The sequence below is a fragment of the Clytia hemisphaerica genome, unplaced genomic scaffold (genome assembly GCF_902728285.1).
Source record: "Clytia hemisphaerica strain Z4C2 unplaced genomic scaffold, Clytia hemisphaerica genome assembly, whole genome shotgun sequence".
NCBI lineage: Eukaryota > Metazoa > Cnidaria > Hydrozoa > Leptothecata > Clytiidae > Clytia > Clytia hemisphaerica.
Genome location: NW_027103726.1, coordinates 869,344 through 882,311, shown reverse-complemented (window position 1 = coordinate 882,311; position 12,968 = coordinate 869,344). Strand labels below are relative to the sequence as shown.

The 12,968-nt window shown below is 36.3% G+C and overlaps 1 protein-coding gene across 1 annotated transcript; it reads right to left on the bottom strand.

Annotated features, from left to right (window-relative positions):
- Positions 1 to 1,733: 1,733 nt before the first annotated feature.
- LOC136804679 (ovochymase-like) lies at positions 1,734 to 5,132 on the bottom strand. Its single transcript, XM_067061287.1, has 5 exons — positions 4,901 to 5,132; positions 4,321 to 4,689; positions 3,608 to 3,782; positions 2,774 to 3,113; positions 1,734 to 2,500 (listed from the first exon to the last, which is right to left on the bottom strand). The coding sequence occupies exons 1-5, from the start codon at positions 5,034 to 5,036 to the stop codon at positions 1,826 to 1,828; spliced, it is 1,695 nt and encodes a 564-aa protein (XP_066917388.1). The 5' UTR covers positions 5,037 to 5,132; the 3' UTR covers positions 1,734 to 1,825.
- Positions 5,133 to 12,968: the final 7,836 nt, after the last annotated feature.

Sequence of the window (12,968 nt, the reverse complement as noted above, 5' to 3'; positions counted from 1 at the left end):
TCAATGCATTGCTGCCCTCTTTTGACGTCAATGCAATGTCTTCTTTCAATCTTTTTCAAGCAAAGATTTTAACTGCCAGCTTTGTGCCCACTTTCTGCCTACCCAGAAAGTCGGCCGTCTAAACTAGAGCTCGTGCAATTTTTTAGAAAATAATCAACCGAACGTATAGTAAGAATTTATGCATCCTTCTACCCTTTTACAGGTGACGAGTCAACCGCTGCATTCGGCCTACCACAAGTTCCAAACCACTCACCAACCAAAACGTCTACCCCAACTACTGCTGCCACCAAGACAAAGAAACCTTTGAGAACGACACAAATGGCTTCATAGGTATCGAATCGTTTTGCCTGTTTTGAACCCGGGAGGGTTTAACGACTCAATCTTTAGTTTTAGTTATTTTATAATTATTAATTAATTCACTTTATTTATTTCAGCTCCAAACTGTTCACTGACCAAGTCTTTCTTTCCTTAGTTTAGCTGCGTTTGTCCCCATTGCTCTATTTGCAATATTGCTTCAAAATTGGACCCTGTCCAAAACATACTTTAGCCCGAATATTGGATTCAACTACAATGGGATAATCATTTCACTTGTCAGCCCAATGCCAACCACCACAAAGTTCTTTTTTTCGAACTTTTTCAGTATTATAGCCACAATATAGCCATAGCGCTGTTGCCACTTTTCATCTGTTTCTTCAATGACCCAAAGAAACACCCCCGTCCTCTCCAGAGCCAACGCCGCTCGCCCCCGCCCCTTATCCACCCCTTTAAGGATGCTTCAAATTTTTAATTTCTTTTGATTAAAATTTTTCTGTGGTAAAAATGCTAGTCTGAAAAATACATCAATCAAGTCGTTTAAAAAATTATCTCACTGTAAAAATATACACGACAAAAAAAATCTAGCTACAAATAAATAAGTTTTAGAGTAAATATAATGTATTTTATAATTTGCACAAAATTTTATAAAAAATATTCTTTCGTAAGGTTTTTGTTTTAGTATTGTTTAATATTGATAAAAAATATATATTGAATTTGAATTTCTGACAAGGTAATCTCACCTAAACGCTTCAAAATTCTTTGGTATTTCAATACGATTAAAAAACTACTAATTATCCTAATTATTTCGTACTAAAAAAGAAATTCTTGGTATAAAAACAAATAAATACTATGATAAGAAATAAGGAATATATATTACTATTGGCTAACATAAAAAATTTATATAAAAAATTATCACTTTTTCGGCTCACTTTTTTCAAATTTTGGATGCCTGCTTGGGCTATCATTTCTGGACTTTTTTTTACTTTCAAAGCCACTTTCAGTAGTTGCTTTTAGAAGTGTTAAAAGCCTAATTTAAGTATGGGAAAGTTCAAGTTACGACGGTAAATCTAAAGGCAAAGGATCCTCTTTTTCAGAAGTTATTTTGTGTTTATGGAAAATTTTAGTATTATATTCGGAAGTTTAGCGTGACCCCAGGGGAGCTTGCGAGCTGGCGGGTATGTGCCGCCCGACTTTCAACCCTCGGATCCTTAGCGGTGCTAAAAATGAGGGAAAAAATGTTGTGATTTTTACAATCCTTATTGAGACTTATCTGACAAAATTTTGATGTTCTTAGGGGAAAAAAGTTTTATTTCTATTTTCCCGATTTTAGTGGGACTGAAATTTGATTTTTCAAACCCTTAGTGGCAAACCCTTAGTGGCAAACCCGTACCCTTCATTTGCCTAAGTGCCCTCCCCCCGGGAGCGTGACTTGAAGAGATTCTTCTCCCATCATCAGGCCAATTGGCACAATTTTGCCGTGTAATTATCTTCTGTTGTGTGTTGTTTGAATCTATGAATTGATGCTCTTGTTCTGCATAACATTAACAATCCAATCCATATAATACCTAACATCCATATGTCCATCGACCAAAGAAGGACAAGTCCTCCCTCCATATGATAATATACCAACCAAATATTTGCTACCATTCTTACGTGTGCATACTAAAGGCGATCCCGAGTCTCCTTTACAAGCACCGGCCTTTTCACCGTCGTACGTCGCACAAATCACGGACGGTGAACGATCACAATGTCCCCATAATCTAGCCTGAATGCTATTAACAGTTTTACTTTGTAGGCTATTTTCACTTGTCTTTCCCCAGCCAGCAAAATGACAATTTTCATCTTCTTTGTCTTTGATTGAAGGTAAACAGACAGGCTGTAAATCGTAACCAAATTTTAATTGGTCTTTTAATTGGATAATTGCGATATCGTTTTGAGGTTTTCCTGATTTTGGATCAATGGTGAATTTAGGATGAACTGTAATTTGTCTTGGGTCAACGTGTAATGTTTTTTGATCTGTATTTCCTTCAAAAGAGGAGCCAAATATTAGATCATGTTGAATAACTTCTTCGTCTTTTCGCTTGATGCAATGAGCAGCCGTTAAAATGTGTGTTGGTGATACAATTACTCCTCCGCAGGTTACAGTACGTGTTGAAAAATGCTTTGTCAACAACGTGGTTTGAATCTAAGAAAAAGATAATGAAAGAAAGACGATTAGGTTAATTTTTTGAACATCTCAGATGCTTGGTGAATTAACATAATCTCATTGTTTAGATAAATCAGGGGCGTCGGATGCATTTCGGATAGGGTTTGTTTGACGCTCCATTCTCCGAAGAAATTGAAATGGAATTTTTCTTGTTTTCTTTGGAAAGCTGTATAATTCTATGGCATTTTTTTGGGTTATGCTTTGGCTGTAGAAGCGTATTGTTAAAAACAGCAAAATATGTTTAAACCTCACCTGTACAATCCAAGGCCATTCGCCTCTTGAGACAGGAGTTCCTCCTACAAGTCGCCTCGCTCTACGATGTCGTTGTTCGTTGTTCACTATATCACGCAATATGCTTTCCGGTACAACTTCCATATAAGGGCGCCCGCATTGTCCGGTATACGGCTTTGGTAATTTACGGGACGACGTTGTCCATGATGCACGAAAGACGGTACGTTTTGTTTTACGATTAATTTTGACGCGAACTCGAAACATTTTTCCGTGAATTGTTATCGTTTTGTGTGTATTGAGTGAGTGACAGAATTTAGAAAGGACTTGATCATTTGCGTCCATGACCTCTACTGATGTTTTACTGAAAGAAATATAATTGAAATCATCTCAATCTCGTAACAAGAGCCATATTGGCACCATTTTTTTGATTTTACTGATGGGCGTGGTTGTGACCCGGGGAAATTGGTAAAAAGGTATATATGGCGGGATGTGCCGCTAGTCAGGGTGCCTTTGTACAAAGTCCCTTGTAGGGTACCTTTTTTGGGGAATAGTTGAAAACTTGGGACCCATTTACTTTTTAATAATCTTCGGAAAAAAGTCCAAAGAGTATGAAGTAGGATTCATTTTTCGCTATCAGAATAAAACAACAAAATATGTGACTGGTTTCGAGTTTGGGATCAACTGTGTTGAGTAAAATCGGTCAAAAGTTTTTCATTTTTCCCTCTTCCGTCAATGCAAAATTGCTTTCTCTTTTTGTCAACGAAGCTTTTTTAGTGTTTTCCTCATAGCACAATTCTTATATTGCATTTGTTATCTCAGATCATCCATTGATAGTCACACAAAAGAATATTTTACCTGCAACCACCATATCCCTTATGTGGTAAATGCAACTTGCTGACATCTAATTCAAATTTATTGTGATTCTTCGGTGCATGAATTTCCCAAGTGCAATGAACCAATTTTTCTGTTTTGGAGTATTTTGGAAGAACAATCTTGCCATTAGTTTCGTGCTCTATAACTCCACCACATCCTGTATAAGAATAATAACATTTTCTACATATTCAATGGATTATGTTGATCAAGTCAGTGCTGAATCTAAATACTTCGGTTAAAGTCAACTATTGTTATTGGTGGAGGATATAAATTTTCTTTGAAATTTACCCCCCGGACATAGTAACTTTTTACCCCCCGGACAACAGATCTAATCCCCCGGACAAACATCAGTTGACCCCTCGGACATTCATAATTACCCCTAAACAGAGCAGTTTTGCCGCTCAAACAAGGCGAATTCTGATTTTTTCCGCTATCGAAAGGGCAAAGAAATGGGAAGTGTTTGAATAATTGTTTTGAATGTCAGAAGAATCAATGACCGTGATAAATTTCAAGGAGCCGAGGATTATTTTCGAATTGTAGAAAGATTTAGATTATGGAGAGAATCTGAGGGTACTAATATTTCAGTTCGAATTAAAGAGAGATTCGAATAATCGAAGTTCGAATTACAGAGAGTTGACTGTATGTAAGGATGGCTACTCAAAGGTTTGGAATTGAATTAACGAATGAAGTCTGACCTTTAACTGCTTCCCATTCAATACGGAAACCTCTTCTCGCCCGGTATCCATTACTTTGGAAGCGGAATTCTGCTTTATTTCCGTATATAGTCACTTCTTTGTCGTTTTGTTTCCCACAGTATCGACCTTTCTTCTCTTTATCAAGGCCATGGTATTGGAATACCTCCAGTGAGTCTTTGATACAAAGTTTTGACCATCGGACGTTTTCAACGTTGAATTGTACAAACCGGACACGGATCTCGGTAAATTCTTTAGGTGTCTCGATAACCCAAGTACAATCGGCATTGTTTGGGTAATGTTGTGGGAAATTTGGTGTCTCGATGATTCCTTTTTTACCGAAGGAATGTTTAGTTTGACATTCGAAATTCTCTGTAAAATGAGAGGGATAGATTTTGTTTTGGAAACTCCATAATTGATTTTTTTGGGGGGGGGAGAGAAGACTTGCCGGTGGAAGTTTGATCGAACACCAATAGTAGATATCGAGAGTAATTTAGCAGTGGTTTCACAATCTGGTGCATATTGTTGATTGGAATTTGAAACACCTTTTCTCTGGAGATTGAACATACAAAGATGTACTTACTTTTCGTAACATAACCGTTTTTCTTCCATTTTTGCCATACCTTTTCATACCATTCTGCGTATGTTAATTTTGTATGGTCAGTGGCAATCACGTTATGTAAAAGAATCCAGATATTCACCAAGCATAATAGATGCATGTTTAATATTGTGGCTGGTTACTGGTGACTGACTTGTCTGTATTTTTCTTGTTGTTTTTTTCGTGTATATTTTTTTACTATGTTGCTGACAAAAAAAGGAAAAGATTAAACTTTTAATTGATAAGCTAGAATTTCAGGTGACATAAAATTTGACATTTTTTATAAGAAATTGTATGATGTTCTAGTCCTACAGTAGGCTACGAATGTATACTGGGTAGGCTGTGTTTGTGATGTGAACTTTAGCAATCGCAGACATCTGCAGGTGTCCAAAGTTGTCTTTCCATCCGTTTCAGTTATGTTAATATTCACAAATTCACGGTAAAACCGTATCATTATGAAGCTTTATTCTTAGAAAAAATCTACATCTATATTTATAAGACGTTGACATTCAAATGACGAATGTGAACTAAAGAGGAGGCACCAATGACCCTTACGTCATTCTTTTAGCCGTCAAGAAGTGTTCAGTTAAAACATTGTTATGACTTACTTAAATCAAAGGCCTTACCGAAAGTATCATTCATTCACTCTGACACGTAAAGGGAAATTTTCCACGTCCTTGTAAAAAAGGAACCTTTCGTTAGAGTTTTGATTTTTCATCTCACGTCTCAAATTCAACAACTTTTTCCGTGACCTTTTCACAATGATACCGTTTTACATAATATGCCATATACAATTGGCGCTCTCTAATTCGACGTTCTACTATTCGATAGGCTCCCTTATTCGATGAAATTTAAAGTACCTGTCAACAAGAAACTCTCATAAACGACGCTCCCTTATTCGATAAGCTCCGTTATTCGATGAAAATCCAATTCCCCTTAAAGATCGAAATAGAGAGCTGTATAGTCATTATTCGAAACTGTACCCTGAGAAATCTTTCTTTCATCATCGTCATCTTCAAACCCTTGCATAATTGTTTTCCATGTTTATTATCCCATATAATGGACGATAACACTGTCATCTACTTACTGCAAGCAATGTCGAATGAAATAAGCTCAAAAAGTTAACAGTCAATTTATATACGCAAGCCTAATTTACATTGTCTGCATGCAAGAGACATGGCTCTACTTCAGGAGACAACCTGTAGCAGCCAGTCACAGTCACTCGTTTAAACTACACACTATTTTAACCGCATAACTGTTTCACTGTGGTTTTGAAAATTCTATATCAAGAAAGACTAACAGTTATGTCATTTTTCTTTAAGAAGGTATTCAAATACCATTCAAAGGCTCTTAGTCGAATTTTACTCTGCAGTGGAATATGTAATTTTTCACATTTCACAGACTCTCTAAAGAGGCCCCCAAGCAGTTTTCGTGATGGCGCGATGGGGATTTTTTTCTAGCGTGATCACGTAATTTGAATTTTTTTTCGTGATTGCGTGATCAGAGGTCACAACGTGATCGTGATTTGAAAGATTTTTGAGCCGTGATGCGTGATTTGGACTTTTTCAAAGGAATGCGTGGTTATCCAATTTTTTTCTGAATTTGCGTGATCGAAAAGAAAATTGCGTGTTATCGTGATCAGACTTACCCCTGAGGGGTCTCGTTAAATGATGAGATTAAAACGGTATGTGAAGCAGTACACACAGGTCAAGCCACTATCGCAAATAATACTGCTTTTGTAGATGAATCCTTTCTCCTATTACTTTCCTATAAAAAAGGCTAAGATGCTTTGTAGAATTTTATCGTTAGTGTTTGAACAGAAACAAGGCTAAATGTTTAATCCCTTTATGCTCTTCTCACGATTTTCCAATACCTGATGAAGTGCGGTAAGAATCTATCCTACTATTAACTTTAGATGATATACAGAGGCAGAAACGGAAATATTTCAATCCACCAATAACAGGAATTTTCTGCTCTGTACACGCTTTTTTTTTATAAGAATACACTTTATAAGAATGTCCATGATGAAAATGGCCAAAAAGTGAAGAATATGCAAAGAATATCACCATCATAGAATTTTGCTACTCAAGCTAAGAATGCCATTTTTAGACCATTTTTTAGTCAATTAGGATCCTAACCTAAGAATGCTGTAAGAATATTTTAGGATGATTTTCCCAAAAAAGTTAAGAATATCCACGATGAAATGGATTTACACCATTCTTATAAAAAAAAAGCGTGTATGACCTGCCTGTCTGTGACAAAACTTACCCTCGATCCCCCTTTTACAAGCTTTACGAGATTTTCTTTGTCGATGTTCTACTGTATTCCTGTTACCGTTATCGAATTATCGGCGTCAAATCATTCAACGTAAGCGCCCAAGAGCTCAACAGCTATGCAGCTGTGGCTTTATTCAGTATACTGTACAGTTGTGAATCTTAAACTGACAATCTCGAATTGCGTTTGAATGGAACCTGTTCTGCAATTTTAGAGGTTTCAGTCAATTTGATTAAAAGGTGATTCATTTCGTGGAGGATGTTTAAAAACAACATATCACGCGTGTAAGTATATTTTTGAACTTGTCATTTCTTTCTGTCAACAAAACGTCATTTTAGACGAAAACTTATCTTAAGAAAAAGATTTTGATCTGAAACCAGCTGGCACAGACGACAGACTGTTGCTTCAACGTTCATCTAACGTTATATGGACGTTGTGAGCGTTAGATAAACGTTGAAATAACGTTGTTTACCAGCTGGAAAGACAGTTAAAGGTCTTCTAATACCCTTTCTGCTTAAAAGTATCCGCTGTCAAAACTCTAATGCTCTATCACTACTATTTTCTAAGATATGAATTTAACTTTTTACCTCTTTTTAATGATGGCATTTCTAACCAACCAACCAAGACGTCCTATGATGATAAGAATTGTAAACGACTTTCGAACACTAGCTTTTCTTTCCAACTTCCGGAAATATGACTTCATGCAGTTGGCAAAAAGATCTCTTCAAAACTTGTAGATTTGCCAAAAGAAGCCATTTAGGTCATCGATTTAATTTGGTACTTTCGGTTTTAACAAAAAGAATCTTTGTCTCTTTTTGTTTGGCATACTTACAAATGGAAGCATGCCAAAGATAGCATAAAAGAATAAGTAACGCTAACTTAAATTCATAAATTTCATCATTAAGTCAATTCTATTACGCTAAAAAGACTTATAGCATCCCTATTCATAGCCGATTGCGCGTAGACCTCAATCACCACACATCTATGTTAAGTATCTAACGCGCCAACAGTAGTCACGGATTCAAAATTTTCGAGCAATCAAACCACACGGCTATTTCATGCTTAAATAGTTGAAAAATACTTTTCGTATGAATGGGCACGCGCGTCTTTTAAGGTCGACGAAAAACAAAGTTAAGCATAATTCATCTCACAAAGAAAGATAATCCAAACTCGAACTATTTTTTAAGGTGAGATCTGGTTTTTTGTTCGCCATAACAGAGTCCCCTATTTTATCTTTGCCGCGAGTTTCAGAGAGGCTCTCGAGAAACATTGAAAAAGAAATGGCCAATAATCTGTACAAGAAATCTGTGATCTACAAGGTAGATTACCCATTAGTGCCACTGTCACAGTGTTTGGTGATCCACCAATCGTCCTTTAACCATCGCATCCCATTCAATCCCATTCAAAGTTGATAAACACAATAATCATACAAACCCATTAAATTAACATTCACTTTTTTCAAAACAAACCAACCCACGAAGTATCACCAATATTTACAGTCACTGTCCCACTGTGTCATGCTTATAAATAAAACCAGTCATTTTCCTCATCTTTTTACAATCTCTTTCTCCCATAACAGTTCTATTATCTGAAATGCTTCAAGCATCACAGTTATCATACTGAGAGATCACGAGCAAGACTTCCTTGCTATATTGAAGTGATTAAAATAAGAATACTTTCAATGGATAATGACTTCATTTATAGTATCCTTTTATATATTTTAAGATCTGCTCAATCGGGATTACCATTTCCATATCATACCGGACTTAAGTGTCTACGTAATAGATCCTTCTTAGACTCAGACTCAAGACAGAACTCTTTCTACAACTAAAATAATTTATAAATAATTACTGATTTATCCTTTTTGTTTCGTCATGAAATTTTTTTCCGGCTTTTGGTGGTATGGAAAATTCACTAAAGTCAAATGATCCTTTCTTCTACAGAAAGAGTTGTATCTGTAACTGTATTTCCAAAGAGCTTATCCATTCCGGATTACCGATTTACAGCAAATGTACTGTTTCAATGGTGAAGAATGTTTGAGATATTAATCTTTGCTTTACATAGAGAACATTAGAACTACTTGAAACAAACCTAAATCGATTTCCCCGATGATGATATCTAAACCCCGACATCCTGACCTCTTATCAATCCTATCATATAATCTAAACATCGATAGATATCTTGCAAACACGAATGGAAAATGTATTGAGCTAGAGAAATGCTTAACGTGATTGGTTTAAGCTAACTAGCCTATTACATATTCTGTCCATTTTCGTTGATTTTAGCTTTCTCACTCTAACGAATTCAAAGTCATCTTTTTCCTCAGGATCAAACGACTTGCTAATGTTCGGTAACACACTCCGAAAGTAACTTTATACGCTTGCCTTTTTCTCACCGTCTTCCCCCTTTGTTTCTTAGCACGTACTCATGTGTGAGTTGACGTCAAGTTAGAAGCTTCGTCAAGTTAGAAGCTTATGTTCACCTAACTAAGCGGCAAGGAATTATCGTCGTTCGTTGTCGTCGTTCGTTGTCGTCATTCGCTGTTCAGAAACCTTGTCCCAAGCAATTTCGTAGCCATTTGTACCTCTTTTTTATTTTACTACTGAATGTGAGCGCTATTGGAGTCATAAAAGAACGAACTGAGGGACTGAGTTCGAGTTTGTGTCCCAAGCACACATCGTATATAACAACCCAAATAGCAGTATACAGTTTGGATATAGTGAGATAATTAATTTGCATTCAGTATTTATACATTTTTTTTTAAATAACAGGTCTATGATGTGCCATCGATAATTAGAAGTAGTCGCCCCATTAATGAAAACCACTTTGACGTCAGCTACAATATGTGGCTAAATCATTTTCTTTTCTTGGTTGATTTGTCGAGACATCCGATGGTTTTAAAAAGATGAGATCTATTGCTTTTAAAAGTCTGCTACGTTTGCATGCATGACATACATATGTCATAGCTGGCAAAACCCCCAGGGTGCTTGCACGAGACTTAAATTATATTCATATAGTTTTTAGTTGCCTGAAGATTGTCACAAAAGTGGCATGAAACTGCCTGTAGCAGGATAACAAAGTGTCTTTTTTTTCTAACTATTCATACAGTTAATAAATGTTAGTAACTTCGTATAATGGGCTTTTCCAGAAAGAATTTGAATATGGGGGTGGAGGATATAAAATTTTTTGGAAATTTACCCCCGGACATTGTGGCTTTTCACCCCCAGACAAGCATTAGTTGACCCCATGGACAGTCAAAATTACCCTCAGACAGAGAAAAATTACCCCCGTACAACGCAAATGTTGTAGATTTTTCACTACCCCCCCCCCGGACACAAACATTTACTGACCATTATGTGCGTCTAACTGCGTTTTCACTAAAATTTAACCAAACAAAGTCTAAATACAATTTGCTCGGCAATGCTTCTTACTTCAGAATTCATGATATGCACCATTGCGATGTCTTCTGACATTACATCACGGACCCAATAGCTGATTGGTTGTAAGTGACATGTAATCAGTCGATACGTCACTTTCAACCAATCAGCTGTTGGGTCCGTGGAAGACATTGAAATGGTGAATATCATTAATATCCTAGGGTACCAGCAGTACTTACTAGTCAAATTTAACCATCAACGTTTCAAACTTACCAACTGCTTGTCTTTATCAAAACGTTTTCATTGATTGAGAATATCATTGATGGAATTAATAACATCTTCATAATCTCAATGCATTTTTTATACACATTAAACCGGAAATAGTTGCCGCTTTTCATGTGTTAATTGCCTACTTCTTTTAGAGCTTGTTGCGAACCGAGTTTGCTGTTGAGTTTTCCGGTAGTTCTCTACTATTCAGCAAGATGACATCATAGTATAAGAAAGCCGCGGCTGGAATATGTACCGTATTGTCTTTTCAGTTGATTGCTGTTCCATCTCTGTCGCCGAGCTTTATAAGAACATCAAGATGCTCAGTTTATTATTGGTAGATAGTTTTTGAAATTTTTCTATTATTTTCCTTCACAAAAAGTTTTTTTGTTGCTAGATATCTTTGAATCTGTACCCAATAGAACACTTGAACTAATTTTGGACATATTTTAGGGGTATTTTGTGGAAACAACAGTTTTTCGCCAAAATTGAAATTATAAGAACTACATTCAAGATGACAACTTTCCTGTCAGTTTAAATGATAAATTTTGAAAGTGCTGGCTTGAAATTTTCACAGTATTATCTTGATGTACTTTTTCATTGATTTCTAGAAAGATTTCACTGAAATATTGTGAAGGCATTCCGAGGCACCTCATTGATTTTTGAGTTCTTTCATCCCAGCCATTTTGTGCTTGTTTAAATTTCTTAGTGTTGATTTCTCCTTTACAATGATTTTATAATACAAGTGTATCATCAAGGGCATATCATTAATGTCTAAAACGCACCGAGAAGTAAGTATTTTAACGACAAACTAATAAAATTTACCATTAAAGATGCTACATTACTGATTTCTTGATCAACAAATAGTCAAATACGACAGAGATAGAACAACAGAAATTCAGACGTTATCATTCCAGCCGCGGCTTTCTTATACTATGATGACACTTAACATATGGCTTGTTTTCCTGAAAAATCATTGAAGTGTCTTTATTTAATGTCTGCCAGGATGTTCTCATGATTTATTGATGAATTGTATAAAATTGTCTTTTTTGTTTGAGAGCTTTGCCACCCTCAGCAGTAGTGTGGTGGGTCGATTGAATTGGGCAAATTGGGGAGGACATTTTAGAAAGGGGCGCCGAAATTAGTAATCAGAGGCGTCTTTTTGCGCCCTTTGTATTTTGGCGCCCCGAAAAAAAATCGGCCGTCGCTGGGGGGGGCACTGCCCCCCTGCCACCACACTACTAACCCTCAGATTGAACTCTGACACAGAGGTTCCTTTTGTTTAGTTAACGGAATTTTAAAATCATGTTTCCCCATGTTTCAGATAAAAGTGTCGGAATTTATTTTTGAAACTTTTTAAGATAAGAATTTGTTTGCAGTGGTCTATACTGAGAAATAAATGTCATCATAAAATGCCCAAGGTCCAAAACTGTTCAATTCGATTGCAGTTTTTGTATTGTGGTTCTAAGGACCTATATTTATCAAGATAAGATCTTAATTATACTGGGCTACTAAAAGATTTCTTATGTTTTGAAAATATGACCCTACTTGAGACTAAAATTCCAAAAACTTTTCCGTTTTTTGTTTTTCCCTAGACTGTTTGTGTAGGGTTTTTAGATAACTTGCACCCGCAAAGAAACCAATGCAAACGGTACTACACCACAAAAATCTAGCAAAAACTCCTGCAAAAACAAAAACAAAAACTTACAACCCTATCGGGTAGTGCGAACATTAGGTTATCACTTTTTAAAAACTTTGTGCTTGACCGGGAGATTGATGAACGACCTCCAGGTTTTATATAAAGCTCAGTCACTACTATCCTTTCTGAGATTCTAAGTGTACCCCCTCCGAATGTATCCGGCGATGCTATAGGGTTGGTGAGTTAGAGAACGGACGGTACCTCCGAAATCCAACCCTTACAGAGACCAAATTCTTAGTGAAAAAGTGCCCCTCAGAGATTTTTCACAATTTTTTATCTCGAAATCAAAAAGAATTTTCCTAGAAATCGTGAATTTTTCCACCCTTAAAGGGACCATTTTGAAATCTTCTGATTTTTGTATTTTCGCCTTGGGAAATGTATATAAAAGGGCGTAATTATCCAAAGGCTCTTCTTTGCTTCACTTCCCAGTCAACTT

Excerpts from the sequence above, each read along its gene's own strand:
- LOC136804679 (XM_067061287.1), bottom strand. The coding sequence starts at position 5,036 with ATGCATCTATTATGCTTGGTGAATATCTGGATTCTTTTACATAACGTG. Across the intron at positions 3,783-4,320 it reads TGAATGGGAAGCAGTTAAAG|GATGTGGTGGAGTTATAGAG; the intron begins GTCAGACTTCAT and ends ATTCTTATACAG. Across the intron at positions 3,114-3,607 it reads AAGGGATATGGTGGTTGCAG|TAAAACATCAGTAGAGGTCA; the intron begins GTAAAATATTCT and ends TATTTCTTTCAG.